At 41.0% G+C, this 16,335-nt stretch overlaps 1 protein-coding gene across 3 annotated transcripts in view; it reads left to right on the forward strand.

The window, feature by feature from the left end:
* The window catches only part of ccdc146 (coiled-coil domain containing 146), a 151,333-nt gene that overhangs the window by 95,141 nt on the left and 39,857 nt on the right, over window positions 1–16,335 (forward strand). For all 3 annotated transcript variants that reach the window (XM_078553226.1, XM_078553227.1, XM_078553228.1), the window contains 4 exons: window positions 5,470–5,562; window positions 5,808–5,978; window positions 7,152–7,240; window positions 15,563–15,727. In XM_078553226.1, coding sequence (XP_078409352.1) covers window positions 5,470–5,562; window positions 5,808–5,978; window positions 7,152–7,240; window positions 15,563–15,727 — 518 coding nt within the window. The remainder of the gene's footprint in view (window positions 1–5,469; window positions 5,563–5,807; window positions 5,979–7,151; window positions 7,241–15,562; window positions 15,728–16,335) is intronic.

Raw genomic sequence — 16,335 nt, forward strand, 5'->3', positions numbered from 1 at the left:
ATCTGAGGAGTCGCAAATGGTGCTGAGCATTGTGCAATCATCAGCGAACATCCCCACTTCTGACCTTATGATGGTCATTGATGAAGCAGCTGAAGATGGTTGGGCCGAGGACATTATCCTGAGGAACCCCTGCAGTGATGTCCAGGAGCTGAGATGACTGACGTCCAACAACCACAGCCATCCTCCTTCGTGCTAAGCATGACTCCAACCAGCAATGAGTTTTCCCCCTGATTCCCATTGACTCCAGTTTTGCTAGGGCTCTTTGATGCCACACTCAGTCAAATGCTGCCTTGATGTCAAAGGGCAGTCACTCTCACCTTGGCTCAGGAGTTCAGCTCTTTTGTCCATGTTTGAACCAAGGCTGTAATTAGGTCAGGAGCTGAGTGACCTACATTGGAACCCAAACTAGGCATCAGTGAGCAGGTTATTGCTAAGCAAGTGCCACTTAATAGCACTGTTGATGACCCCTTCTATTTCTTTACTGATGATCGAGAGTAGACTGATGGAGTGATAATTGGCCAGGTTGGATTTGGATTTGTCCTGCCTTTTGTGTACATGACATACCTGGGCAATTTACCACATAGCTGGGTAGATGCCAGTGTTGTAGCTGCACTGAAACAGCTTGGCCAGGGGTGCGGCAAGTTCTGGAGCAGAAGTCTTCAATACTATTGCAGGAATATTGTCAGGGTCCATAGTCTTTGCAGTATCCAGTGCCTTCAGCCGTTTCTTGATATCATATGGAGTGAATTGAATTGGCTGAAGACTGGCATCTGTGATGCTGGAGTCCTCCAGAGGAGGCCGAGATGGATCATCCACTCAGCACTTCTGGCTGAAGATTGTTGCGAATGCTTCAACCTTATCTTTTGCACTGATGTGTTGGGCTCCTCCATCATTGAGGATGGGAATATTTGTGGAGCCTCCTCCTCCAGTGAGTTGTTTAATTGTCCACCACCATTCACGACTTGATGTGGCAGGATTGCAGAGCTTAGATCTGATCCGTTGGTTGTGGGATGGCTTAGCTTTGTCTATCACTTGCTGCTTATGTTGTTTGGCACGCAAGTAGTCCTGTGTTATAGCTTCACCAGGTTGACACTTCATTTTTAGGTATGCCTGGTTCTGCTCCTGGCACGCCCTCCTGCACTCTTCATTGAACCAGGGTTGATTCCCTGGCTTGATGGCAATGGTAGAGTGGGGGATATGCCGGGCCATGAGGTTACAGATTGTATTCACGTACAATTCTGCTGCTGCTGATGGCCCACAGCACCTCGTGGATGCCCAGTCTTGAGTTGCTAGATCTGTTCGAAATCTATCCCATTTAGCTTGGTGGTAGTGCCACACAACACGATGGAGGTATCCTCAATGTGAAGACAGGACTTCGTCTCCACAACAACTATACGGTGATCACTCCTACCGATATTGTAATGGACAGATGCATCTACGGCAGGCAGATTTGTGATGATGAGGTCAAGTATATTTTTCTCTCTTGTTGGTTCCCTCACCACCTGCCGCAGACCCAGTCTAGCAGCTACGGCATTTAGGACTTGGCCAACTCGGTCAGTAGTGGTGCTACCGAGCCACTTTTGGTGATGGACATTGAAGTCCCCCACCCAGAGTATATTTTGTGACCTTGACACCCTCAGTGCTTCCTCTAAGTGGTATTCAACATGGAGGAGCACTGATTCATCAGGTCAGGGAGGGTGGTACTTATTAATCAGCAGGAGGTTTCCTTATCCATGTTTAACCTGATACCATGAGACTTCATGGGGTCCAGAGTCTGGAAACAATTATTTTATTCTGTCTTGTCTCAACCTTTCATAATTTTACATAGTATTTACTGCACATAAAAAGGCTATTCGGCCAAACAGGTCCATGCCCGTGTTTATGCTCCATATGAGCCTGCTGCCATCCTTCTTTATCTAACCCCATTAATATATCCTTTCTCCTTAATTTGATTATCTAGCTTTCCCTTAAATTTATCTATGCATTTTGCCTCATCTACTCCTTGTAGTAGTGAATTCCATATACTCTAACTACTATATGGATAAAGAAGTTCCAATTGAATTATCTGTTTGATTTATTAGTGACTGTCTTATGTTTATGACCTCTAGTTCTGGTCTCACCCTCAAGTAGAAACATCTTCTCTACATCTACCCTATCAAGCCCTCCCATAATCTTCAGGTTATCACTGAGTTTTCTCTCTGGACAAAAAATCCCCACCCTGTTCAACTTTTCCATACAATGACTCAGTTGTATGATCATTCAGGGATCGTTCGAGGAAACCTTTTGTACCTTCTCTAATGTCTCTATATCTCTTTTATAATATGGATGCCAGAACTATTCACAGTATTCCAACTGTGATCTAACCAATGGTTTATCAAAGTTTAACATAAATTCTTTGGTTTTCAATTCAATCCCTCTAGAAATGAACCCAGTGTTTGTTTGCTTTTTTTAATGACCTTATTAACCACTGCCACTCCTTTTAGTGATTTGTGTATCTATACTCCCAGATTCTTCTATTCATCTACTCCATTTAAACACACAAAGGCCCAATTTTAACCCATTCAAAACTGACCCACTTGCACAGTATTAAAAGCAGCCCTTATTTTCCAGGGATTATGTGGTCTCCTTATACCCCCTATCAAAATGTACCACTTCAAACCTATTGATAGTGAAGTTCATTTGTCAATTATATGCCCATTCTGCAAGTTTAATAAATGTTGTCTTGTATCTCTTCAATATTAGCACAACCCCCGATTCAGTGTCATCCGCAAATTTTGAAATTGTAATTCCAATTCCTGGGTCTAAATCGTTTAGGTGGTTGGCGAACAGTGGTCCCAGAATTAATCCTTGTGGAACATCACTTCCCACCTTCTCATCTACCCTTTCTGTTGCTGCTTCAAATAATTCAATAAGATTGGTCAAGCATGACGCCTTTTGGAAGCCATGCTGACTAGTTTTTATTATTTTTTCAGTTTCTAGACGTATTCTCTTACATCTTTTGTATAGGTTTTCCCATATATTTCTTACCACTGACATTAAGCTAATTGGCCTGTAGCTCCCTGGATTGTTCTATCTCCCTTTTTAAATATAAGAATCACATTAGTTAGCTGTCAATCCTCTGGCACTGTTCCCTTTACTCTTGACTTTTTATATATATATATATATATATATTATAGTACCTCTGTTATTTCTTTAACTTCTTTTAAATTTTTCCACCCTTCTACCCAATTTTTAATCCAGTTTTCTATTCTCTACCTAATTCACCCTCAATAAACATCCTCAGTCTTCTCAAGTAGTCTCCTGTGTGGTGCCTTGCTATTAAGGCTTTCCTAAAGTTTCTGTATACAACACCCACTGCACTTTTCCTATCTATCATGACTGCTACCTCCTCGAGGAATTCTAGATCAAACGCGATTGGTCCTTTTGAAATCTGTACTTGCTACTTTTAACTATTTTCTCTTTATCTAGATATGTGGTCATTTCATCCTTAATTAAAGACTCTAAAATATTCCATACACCAGATAATAAGCTAATTGGCCTGTAAATATCTTAATTAGCTATCTCCCTCTTTTTAAAAATAGGTACAGCCTAGTCTCTCTGGAGTCCCCCAGCAAATACCCACATTCAGCGGAGCCCCAAAACATACAGGAGGTTTTAACCCTGCTTGTATGGCAGAAACAGGACAGGCAGGCAGTTACAATTTCCCAGGAACTTTACCTGCTAAAGTCCAGCCTCCTTCCCACAGTCGTCAGTTTTAACCTGCTCTTCTGAGTAGGCAGGAAGGACATCTTTAGAAAATGGAATGGGTGGCAGGGAGGGCAGTATTGGGGGGTGGGACAGTGTGGGGGTTGCTCCTTCTTTAAATAAGTAGGTATGTAAATCAGGCTACATATATTTATAAATATAGAAATATGTTTATATGCGACCTAATATATATTAATTTTCAGAGTTTTTACAACCAAGTTCAAATTCTCAAATTGCCATTATGAGATCTGGGTTCACATACTCTGGACTATCAGTCCTGTAACATAATTAGGACACTACTACTAAAACACACATCAAAAAGCGAAAGCCTCCTACCTCTCTCTCTTGTAATTCATTGCAGGACAGCATAAGCATTCCTGTTGTAAATTAAAGGTCTATTGCTGACATTTAGATACCATACATATCTTATATAATGTTTCTCAAATTTGTTGGATTCTCATTTTCATATTTTACAGAAAAGCATAGTTTATAAAAACTGAAAGTTCAGTCTGTCAGATATCTTCAGGCATGTTTCATCGCCTGGGACTTGAGCACTGGTCTGACTAATCTTTTGCATGGATCTAAAAGTCATTACCATAACTTTATTATGACATTATTATGATATTACTATGTATTTTATAATGCAATTAATCAATGCATTATTAACCGAGATTATTAGCTATGTTATCAAAGAATCTTGTTTTCCACTAATTTATCCACAGCATTGCCCAAGCTGAGCAATTAAATAATTAAGATCTAGCAAGAATTACTGGAAGGTCAGAAACATTTTAAGGACTGGCTGATCTATGGAAAGAGAACTCTTCTTTCAAAAATTAGTTTGCATAAAGCCAAGCCATTGTACTAGAAATTTGCCTTTTCAAGTTTACCCCACCACTTTGCTGTTAACCAATTGCCAGTTACTTAGGTATTCAGCCAAGCATGGTTTTATTGTCTTTATAATCTAAACAATAATGTATTGCATGCATGGAAAGAGGAGATCACATTGAGCAACTTCGGCAGGTAGCCAATTTTCTCCAGCAGCTTAAATAGACCGCCTCTGCTTACATAGTCAAATGCCGTGGTGAGTCTACATGTTCACGGCAGGAGAAAAGGCTGAACAGTTTCCAACTTTGCTGTCTCAAACAAACCCTCAGCATCTCGTGACAGGACAAAGTCACCTACTCAGAGGTCCTGGAGCATCAACCTACACTCATTGCTAAGTCAATGATGCCTGTGCTGCCTTGGCCAAGTTCATCAGATGTATGACAGCCGTATACCCAAAGACCTTCTGTATAGTGAATTAACCACTGGGTCACAACCTCCTGGCAGTCATTTCGCTGCTACATGGTCACCTGCAAGCGCAATATGAAGATGGCGGATTTGACACTAAGAACTGGGAGACAGTTGCTGATGACTGTGACTTCTGGGGCCTGACTATTTGGAATGGCATTGAAAGAAATGAAAAGCTCATTTGGCCAAGAAGAGCACCAGAGAAAACAGAGGCCAGCGAATTGTGCATCTTCTCAGTCCACTGTCTTCCTCTGCAGCAAATACAGCACAGACTACATTGCCACCAAGTGATGCTTAACAGAGTTGACCACCATGGCACAAACCATCATCTTACAAGATGGACGGCTGCCACAGATTTCATGCAATTTATGATTGAACACCTGTTTGAGCATACCTGATTTATTTTCAATTTTTCATTTTTTTTTTTAACTGCAGGTGGAATCTGTTCCTGATGGTGGAGGGTTATTAGAAAGGAGGAATGAACTGGAAGGTGAGGTTAAAAGTCTGAAAAGAAAACTCGCAGACCAGGTAAGTAGTCAGTTTTAAAATTTGTTCTTGGGAACCTGTTTGTCACAGAAAAATAAGACTAACTATAGCACTTCATATTCTGAATTTTTGCTTAAAAATTAGTTTCTATTGTTAATGCCTAAAATGATTGATAATGAAGTGAATGATTCACAAAAAGATACAGCAAAGGGCTCTAACTCTTGCAAAATTCTTTCATTGTTTTCTGAAATATGACTGTTAAAATACCAACTTTATCTTACATGCAGCTTTCATTAACTGAAGTAGAGGCTCATTTGTTACGTAAGCGTATGCTTGACGAAGATAATCTAATCACAGAGCAAAGGCGTGCCCGAGAAGAGGTTGTAAATCTAACCCGTCTTGCCCAGATCAGATCTGATGAAAAAGATCAAAAAGCGAGGGATCTTATGAATATTCAGGTACTTCTGAATTGCTAATTTCTCATTTTCATTTTAGAAGTGATATTTAAAAGAGTTGGGAAATGTGTGCATCAGAGCAGCATTTATTTGTTTTATCTTATATAAATTAGCAAGCAATACAAAAAATATATATATTAGAAAAATGGTATATGCTTCTGTTGAAGATGATTAGCAAGGGCAAATCGGCAGTCAGGATTAAACAGTTCTAGATCCATGGAACATTAGGGTGCCAAGTCTGTATAGTTTTCTGTTTATAGAATTGAATGGGGCAATTTTAATCTTGCCTACCTGGCAGAAACTGGGTGGGAGGGCCAGTCAGGATGGCAGTAAGGTGGCTGAAGTCCCACTGTTTTCCACCAGATTCTCATTTGAACCTGCTCATCTCAGCAGTGATATTTGCCTGGTAATCAGTAACATCCCTTTCTTAGGTGCAAATCAACCACTGATGAGATCATTGAGACATAAAGATAATCTTAACTGGGGTCCTGTGTGGGTACAAGAGCTAAGGTCAGAAGAAGCTCAAAAAGTTAAACCAGAGCGTTCCTCTGGATTATACAAAAGAAGTTTAGGCCTCCCAGCCCAAGAATTCCTCCACCCCAACACTCTCTGACCCACCTATCCCAACCATGAGGCTCTCATGAAACCCCTCCCAATCACTTACCTGAGTGCTGGAGAACATGCTAACGAACAAGAGAGTTTTTCTGAGCCCTAAGTTTCTGTGTGGAGCCTGGCGAGACTCTCTTGTTCCTCCTAGCCCATATGTAGATCTTTTTCTTTAAAAAGATTAACCTTTTCCACCCTCTTCTGAGCTTGCTGATCCAAGCAAAGCAGGCAACAAGCGCTAACCTCACAACACCAGATTAAAAACCTGATTGATGTCTTTATTGAGGCTCTCTCCTGCCTGTGGCAATGGCCCTCTGAAACCAGGGAGTTAAAATTCCACCCATGAGTGTGTGACAATCCCCTGCACTGCCCACCCTCATCAAGGGTGAAGGATTAAAATCAGTCCTAGAAAAAGAGATAGAATGAGAAAACAGCAAAAAGACAGATATGCGGACAGGAAGAATTGTAGCTTTGGAAACAAACCAATTACAGGAAGAAACTTTCTTTAAAAATGCTGTTTGCTCACAATATCAAAGATCAATCTGTTATTTCATTTTGCTTTTCAAATAGCATAAGCGTGATCGAACTAGAGAAGAGCTTAAAGAAGAGAAACGGACCATACAGGATTCTCAGAAGAAACATAGACAAATGCTGGTCAGGTAAGAATATTTTACTTTTTATGAGTCCATTTTTATCAGTGTTTTCATCTGTCTCTTCCAGGCCTACCTATACTCCACCCCCACATGCACCAAACCTCAGTCAGCATCTATCCTTATCCTATACCTCAATAGCAGGCATTACTCTGATTCACCTCCCTCAAATCTCATTCCAAAAGATAAACAGCTGAGCTCCATCACACCTTTTAGTCAATTCACAGGAGATGGACTAGTGTTATGTCCAGGTGAGAATGGCTCACCTCTCTTTCCACCTCTTGGTTGACCACAACAAGTGTTTTAGAAGAATTTGCTTGCCAATTCAGTGAGTGTCGAACTATTTAAGTGCTGTTACTGCAAAAACACACATAGGCAGGTCATCTTATAAGTTTTAAAAGAAAAGGAAGTAGTATTTATTGTATTTAACACCTGATAGATAAAAAGAATGAAATAAAACTCCAACTCTCACAAACACATTCATTCATGGGGTTCACACACATATACAGAAGTAAGTTACAAAGAGGAAGGGTAGGTTAATGGTTTAAGAGTCCCAAAAGAGAGTCAGTTATATATGGTCCCTGTGGATTGATGACTTGGACGGTTTCAGGCTGGGTTTGGTGATCTTTCCCGATTCCGTGTTGAGATGATTTAAAATGTCGATGGACAATCGCTTTCTCTTCCTGGAATCCATCTGCTTGATTTATGTTAAAGACGCTGCCTGTGGTGTTTGCCTGATCAGAAGGCAAAGCACGCTTGCAGAGTGGCTGGAAGGAGAGAAGGAGGGGACCATGAGTCTTCTCTTTGCTGTTACCCACTCATGGTCTTTTCGCAGACTGACCCCTGGAAATTTTTTATTCTTTCATGGGATGTGGGTGTCACTGGAAAGAACAACATTTGTTGCCCATCCCTAATTGCCTTTGAACTGAGTGGCTTAATAGGCCATATTGTCTCTTTACACAAGGGGCTAGCTTACAGTCACATGACCTTCTTTCACCAACTAATCAGTTACCCAACATGGTCATTACAAAACAAAAACAGAATTACCTGGAAAAACTCAGCAGGTCTGGCAGCATCGGCGGAGAAGAAAAGAGTTGACGTTTCGAGTCCTCATGACCCTTCAACAGAACTGAGTAATATTAGGAGAGGAGTGAAATATAAGCTGGTTTAAGGTGGGGGGGTGGGGGGAGAGAAGTTGGGTGGGGGGGTGGTGTTGGTTGTAGGGACAAGCAAGCAGTGATAGGAGCATTACAATCTCATTCCAGGTCCATTGTTTAAAGTGATTAGATTAAGATGTTCATGAGGACCTTCCTTCTCAGCCCAGGTCAATTGTCCAAAATGATTGAATTTACCAGCATGATCCTCATCCACCTGAATAATTAGATTATGGCTGAAAGCCTTCGAGTAGTTCAGGAGATAGCAATTTAAACTCATTTAAGCTTATTGTCCTTGGTGGGCTCCTCCCAGACAGCCCGTCTCCATTCTGATAACTGCACTTGACAACTTACAAAGCTATGTAAATGTTCAGCCATTTTGAGCTTCACCTGAGCCTTTTGAAATCTCATTCTGTGGTTTCAGCCCACTCAATAAAGTCATTTTTGATATAAAAAAGAGTTTTATAACACTAGTGTCAGTTACATTTCTAATAACATATTCATATTTTAGCTAAGTTTGCATCCTAGCTATGATATGTTTATCTGTAGCTTCTCACAGCTCTCAAGTATGTTCAAAATAATTTCTACAATAATTTGCTCACAATATTTTCCATGTTTATATATTAGATCTATTAAAATAAAATTTGTGTTCCAAATCTTTTTCCACATCTGTAGCTATCGCAAGGGATGGGGCACTGCACAATTTCAAATACACTCAAAAAGTAGAAATATTATATCTTTTCATAGGTATAAATAATATATAATTAGGGAAAATACTGGACTGGAAATATTCCGCAGATCTGGCAGCAATGGAGAGAGAAACGGGGCCAATGTTTCAGGTCAGTGACCCTTAGCTCTGTTTTTTCTCTGCAGATGCTGCCAAACCAGTACTTATATTTCAGATTTCCAGCATCCATAGTAGTTTTCTTTTGTAATATATAATTGGCCCTGAATTCTGAAATAAACTAATGTCAGAACCCGCAATCACAATTGTGAAATAGAAAGTTCAGTTCTAGAGTTCTTACTAACATATTGAATGGTGGAAATGAGAACAAACTTATAAAAACTCCTAGGTGTCAGTAGCTAAATTTCTATCTGCATTATTAGAAATAATGGCCCACATCTTCCTGTCAGTGGCGAAGCCTTGGCTTACTCCGCTGACTAAATTTTAAATTAGGTTCTTGCCTGCAGCTGCAGCATGGATTAATCGTTGAAGTGAGTAGTGAGGCTTCTGATGAAGCGCAGTTGAATTGAAACCATGACTTCTTTGTTGTCATGAACTGAATGTAAGCCCTTGAGGTATGCCTTTAGTTCAGTGTTTTTAATACATTTTTGATTAATTTTTCATTCTCACTCCCCCTCCCCAATCCCTGGTGCTGCTCAAACCCTCCTGATGCCGCTCAACCCCCTCCCGTCACCCACCTCCCAAAATTGATGGAACTAAGGAGCTGGGGATGCTACTGGGAGGAGAAGGGGAGGTAACGGGGCCAAAGGAGGCATGGGGTGAACAAGGGCTGTGGAAGGGAATGTGGCAGGGGGGGCTGGAGGTGTAACAGGAGACAGAGTGACCCAGGGATGCAGGTGGTGGGTATCATGATAATAGTTGATTGTGGTAGTGGAACTCCAGTATTAGATACTGTACGGTATGCTGTAATCGATATGGGATCACCTGACCTGGGGATTGAAGGTCTGATAGCAGATGTTGGAACCTGTCTTGAACACATAGCTGCAGTAACTGAATTCTATCAAGTTAGGAAAATGTGTTGTCAATAAAATTAGCTCAGCTACAATATCAATGGCCTGTGTGAATCATTGAAACAAAAAACAAGACATGGTGCCAGAAGTAAACTAAACGCAATAATGAGGTTCTGAAACCACCAACAGAGCTCAGTGCATTGACAACATTAGTCAGTATGTAACTGAGCTGAGAAAACAAGCTAAATCATGTGAATTTGGAGAGCTTGAATAATCACTCATCCGAGATAGGATAATTTACGGTACCATAAATGACACTCTGAAAGAACAACTTTTGAGAGAAGTTGATTTCACTCTGGAGAAGGCAATAAATATCTGCAGAGTGGCAGAGACAACAAAATGCCAGATTAAACAGATAACATAAGATAATAAGCTGCACACAGTCAAGCAGTTAGATGCAGTTGAAGAGAAATGGCCCTGGGAAAGAACAAATAGACCGTCGGAACGTAAAAAGAACAAAACTGCTATTAAAATATTTAAATATAGCAGATGCAGAACAGAGCTTTTACCACATAGTTGTCCAGCCTACGGAAAGCAGTGTAAGAACTGTGATAAACTAAGTCACTTCGCTAAGATGTGTAAATCGAAGAAAGTGCACGCAATTTCAGATGATGACACAGACACTGAAATTGAACTTTTCGTTGGTGCAGTAACAACACACTCCAAAGAAGATGAATGGAAGGTTGATTTAAAAATTTCCAACATAATGGTAAATTTCAAGCTTGACACAAGTGCAAAAACACGTCATTCCCATAAGCCTGTATTGTAAAATAAGGAAAGAAAAACAGCTAACTAAAACAGAAGTGAAGCTATTTACTTATATGGGTAACAAAATTACAGTAGAAGGCAAGTGCACACTTAAAGTGAACTACAAAAATCAGCACTTCCATTCGTAGTGGTGCAAACTGATGCAAAACCCATTCTTGGAATCAAAGTTTGTGAAAATCTGAAGCTAATCAAGAGAATAATGACTGTCACCACTGATAACATCCTGAGGGAGTATAAAGATATGTTCCAGGGGATTGGCTGCCTAAAGGGAGAACATACCATCAAGATTGATGAAACTGACACCCAAAATACACTTGCCCAGGAAAATACCAGTAATGGTGAGAGATCGACTGAAAGCAGAGTTGGACAGAAACTTCACATCATTAAGAAAATTGAAGAACCGACAAAGTGGATTAATCCAATTGCAATTGTAGAAAAATCAGTTGGGAATCTGCCTGAATCCCAGAGACCTAAACCAGGCAGTACAAAGAGAGCATTACCAGTTGCCCACAGTAGAAGAGATCACGTGTAAGCTAGCTGATGCTAAATACTATTCAGTCTTGGATGCGTGTTCAGGCTTCTGGCAGGTCAAGCTGGATGAATGCAGTTCCTATCTCTGTACCTTCAACACACCATATGGGCAATACAGGATTTTACACTTACCTTTAGGTATTAATTCAATTCTGGAGGTGTTCCACAGAACAGTGAAACAGATGTTTGAAGGGTTAGGAGGCGTGGAAATCTATATTGATGATGTGCTGGTCTGGAGAGCCTCACGAGAAGAACACGACCACAGACTGAGGCAGGTACTGCCTAGAATGTAAGAAAGACTTGGAGAGGTTTTTGGGAATGGTGACCTATCTTGGGAAACTCATTCCCAACATGTCAGACCTGACAGCGCCTCTCAGAGAACTTCTACAAAATGATGTGGAATGGCACTGGGAACAAAGTCACCAGGAAGCTTTGACCATAAGAATATAAGAAATAGGAGCAGGAGTAAGCCATTCAGCCCCTCAAGCCTGCCCCACCATTCAGTAAGATCATGGATGATCTGGCCCAGGTCTCAACTTGTCTTTCGTGCCAGCCCTTCATAGCCCTCAACTCCCCGATATATCAAAAATCTACCTACCTCCTCTTTAAATACTTTCAGTGATCTAGCCTCCACAACTCTGAGGTAGAGAATTCCAGACGTTCACTACCCTCCAAGAGAAGAAATTCCTTCACATTTCAGTTTTAAATGAGTGTCCCCTTATTCTGTAACTATATCCCCTAGTTCGAGATTCCCCCACTAGTGGAAACATCTTCTCAACATCTACCCTGTCAAGCCCCCTCAGAATCTTGTACGTTTCAATAAGATCACCCTTCATTCTTCTAAACTCTAATGAATAAAGGCCTAACCTGTTTAGCCGTTCTTGATAAGTCAACCCCTTCATTCCAGGAATCAGCCTAGTGAATCTCTTTTGAACTGCTTCCATTGCCAGTATATCCTTTCTTAAATACGGGGACCAACACTGTACACAGTACTCCAGATGCGGCTTCACCAACACCCTGTACAGTTGTAACAAGACTTCCCTATTTTTAAACTCCAACCCCCTAGAACCCCCAGATCCCGCTGAGCTGCATTTTTTTGGAGTCACTCTCTATTTAACTAATAGTCCGCCTTTTGATTTTTCCTACCAAAGTGCATGACCCCGCACTTTCCTACATTAAACTCCATCTGCCAAGTTTTTGCCTACTCACTCAACCAGTCTGAAGAGAACAAACACTGACCCTGGGACCAGTGTTAAAATATTGCGATGTCAGTCAGCTGTTCAAGTTCTCAGTGGATGCTTCAAAGACTGGCCTGGGAGCTATCCTCTTGCAAAATGAGGCATCAGTGGCATACGCTTCAAAGACAATGACTGAAACACAACAGCAGCATGCCCAAATAAAGAAAGAAATGCTAGCAATCATGTTTGGCCTAGAACGCTTCCACCAGTTTGTCTATGGCAAAGACATGGAGGTGGCGTCTGATCATAAGCCTTTGGAAGCTATACTTAAAAAACCCCTGAACTGTGCACCACCAAGAATCCAAAGATTACTAATGCATCTGAGAAGTACCAGGTCAGAGTTAAACACAAACTGGGCAAGGAAATATACATCACATATGTCACGTGCACACCTACCCGTCATGGAGGAAGAGGATAAAGAAACGGATGCACAGGTTCACATGCTGACAAAAAACTTACCTGTGCCTGTAACCAAACTGGATGAGATCAGGGAAGCAACCAAGAACGACACCGCCCTGAGAAAACTACAGCAGATTGTGCAAGCTGGCTGACCCACACATCGGAGCGGAGCCCCTTCTGTTGTACAAGAGTACGGGAACTTTCGTGAGGAACTTCATGTAGCAGAAGGAATACTTTTCAAGGAAGAAAAGATCTCAATTCCTGCAATACTGAGGAAAGAAATGCTGCAGCACATACATGAAAGTCACCTCGGCATAGAAACATGCAGGAGAAGAGCTCGAGATGTGATGTATTGGCCTGGAATGGGAGCACAAATTGGGGAAATGGTGAATGCATGTAGAGTGTCCAAAAGTACAGCAAGTCGGAACAAAAAGAACCACTTAAACCACAGAGTGTTCCAGAGAGGCCCTGGCAGAAAATTGGCGTGGACTTGTTCACATTTGACAACAGTGAGTACCTACTAGCAGTAGACTATCACTCAAAGTTTTTTAGTCTATGCTGCTGAGAAATGATAGTAAGAGCATCACTGTGATATATCATTTAAAATCAATTTTTGCTCGCCACAGCATACCTGAAGTGCTCATCATCTCATCTGATGGCCCACAATTCTCAGGCACTGAGTTTCACAAATTTGCATAGGATTGGGAATTTGCCACACTACGTCAAATCCCAAATATCCACAATCCAATGGAATGGTAGAACGTACTGTGCAGACCTCAAAACACATTTTGAAGGCGGCAAAGGTGTACGGAAGAGACCCCTACCTGGCTCTGCTGGATTTCAGGAATACTCCATTAGAAGGCATTGGATCATCTTCAGCACAGCTCCTAGGGAGAAGACTAAGAACTAAGCTTCCAACTGTGCCCCAACTGTTATTTCCACAGCCAATGAGCTACAATGTGCAGGACCTGCTCAAACTGAGACAGCAGAAGCAGAAACAGTACTTTGATCGAGATGCCCGACCTCTGCCTGACCTGAACATAGGTGAGAAAGTGAGGATTCAGCATGAAGGGATCTGTCACAGGAATTACAGGAGAACCAAGGTCTTACATAGTGCAGACTCCAGACAGGCAATAGTACAGGAGAAACCGGAAATTCGTACAGAAAACAAATGAAACGCAACCCTGCTCTGAACCAGAAAGTGTAGCTGAAGATCAAAAACCAAAATGCACCAGTGAAGCAACAGATAACCAGACAAAGCCTGAGAGCCCTGATAACTATCCAAGCGGTGATAGTGACACAGCTGGAGAAGGCCCCTTGTCCTTCAAAATAACCTCTGTCACCATTCAGAACATCCAATGGAAGAATTGTGAAAAAAAGAGATACAGAGATGAGTAAAAGACAAAACAGACTGATCAAAACAGAGTGAGAAAGAATAGATAAGAGACTTTGTGTACTTGAGTTGTATAAAAGTATTTTTTTAAATAGGAAATGTCATGATAATAGTTGATTGTGGTAGTGGACTCAAGTATTAGATACAATACGATAATCTGTACTAGATATGGAGTCACCTGACCTGGGGGTTGAAGGTCAGATAGCACATGTTGGATCCTGCCTTGAGAGAATTTAGTTACTGCAGATATGTGTTCAGGTTAGGAAAATGTGTTATCAATAAAGTTAGCGCAGCTACAATGTCGACAGCCTGTGTGCATCATTGAAACAAAAAACAAGACAGCGGGAATGAACTGGGGTGCAGGGTGGGTGCAAAACTCAGGGTGGGTAAGGGGAGGGATGATGGATAGGATAGCAGCACCGGGGGTGGCAGAAGTGCGAAGATCCTCCTCCTGATTTAAAGGGCTGCTCCTTGCAAGCTCTATGCCTGCTAGGAAGCCTAGTAGCCCTAAATAAATCAAAGTAAGGAACTCAGTAGACACGGGGTAAACAGCCCAAGTTTACGCGCTGACAGTTCCCAGTGGGATCATCAGTGCGGCTCCCACGGAGCCATTTCTGATGAACCAGATGTTCAGGGTTCCAGTGTAGTTGGCTCCCCCAGAACACCCGATTCTGATGTGGCCCTCAATAGCGGTGAATGTCTCAGCTTTTACTGCTTTTGGGACCAGAAGAACTGGGCCAATATTTATTGCAGCACTGACCCACCATGATCGAAAAAGTAACACTTAAATACAATGGTAATCATTTAACTGCACACCAATATATATTGGATGCAAATAGTCTACTATACTATCTTACTATGTATGGAGACCATCACTGCCACATTCAGCCAAATATTCCTAAAGTCTTCTTGGAAATAGATCAAGGTTGCAAATAACTCTCTGCCTATATTTTCATAGAATCACAGAATGGTTAAAGCACAAAAGGAAGACATGCGGCCTACCGTGCCTGTACCAGCTCTCTATGAGAAAATGATGGTTGTCTTATAACATTTTAGTCAAAGGAAAATGTTAATGTTTTGCTTTGTGTTGTAGCCTAAAGAATTTTGTTAAAGTGTATCAGATCATCAAAAATGAGAGAAACAAGTACGTTAATCTCATACAAAGTGCAGCACAGGTATCTGCAGAAATGCGGGAAAAGATCAAGATTCTACAAAATGAAATGGAAATTCTCAGGACTACTACACTGCTTAAAGACAGGTAAACTCAAAATATAGGAGCTTAACAATAGAATCCGACGTTCTGGGGAGCAAACGTACCCTGGAACCCAAAACTTCCAGTTTGCTAAAAATAGCTCTGTGGGAACTGATGATTCCACTTGGACCTGTCAGCACATAAACTTGGACTGTTTTCCCAAGATCTGCTGAGTTATTTACATTGATTTTTTAGGGCTGTTCCTAGCAGCTTAAAGCTTGCTAGATCTTTAAATCAGAAGAAATATTTTCACACTTCTCTCACCCGGTGCTGCTAAATAAACTAATGTGTGAACAAAGTGCACAACTGTGTTTTGAAATAGAAAAACAATATATATTTATTTAATGGACAAAGGTTAGTATGTGTTAGCATAAATAATTTGTGGCCTTTACCTCTCATGCCATGGACTGACAGTTTCTATTTTACTTGTAAGTTCACAATTTTGATAATATTTGAATATCAGTACAAAAAGTCAAAAAAAGAAATTATTTTCGACATTTATCATCACACCTAAAAATGACTTGAAATCTTATTCAGTGTTTTTCACCGATGTGACTCTTTCTTATGTGAAGTGCATGAAATAAGCAGTACTTCAAGTTTATTTAAAGGAACCA

Source organism: Cetorhinus maximus, chromosome 12 (assembly GCF_964194155.1).
Source record: "Cetorhinus maximus chromosome 12, sCetMax3.hap1.1, whole genome shotgun sequence".
NCBI lineage: Eukaryota > Metazoa > Chordata > Chondrichthyes > Lamniformes > Cetorhinidae > Cetorhinus > Cetorhinus maximus.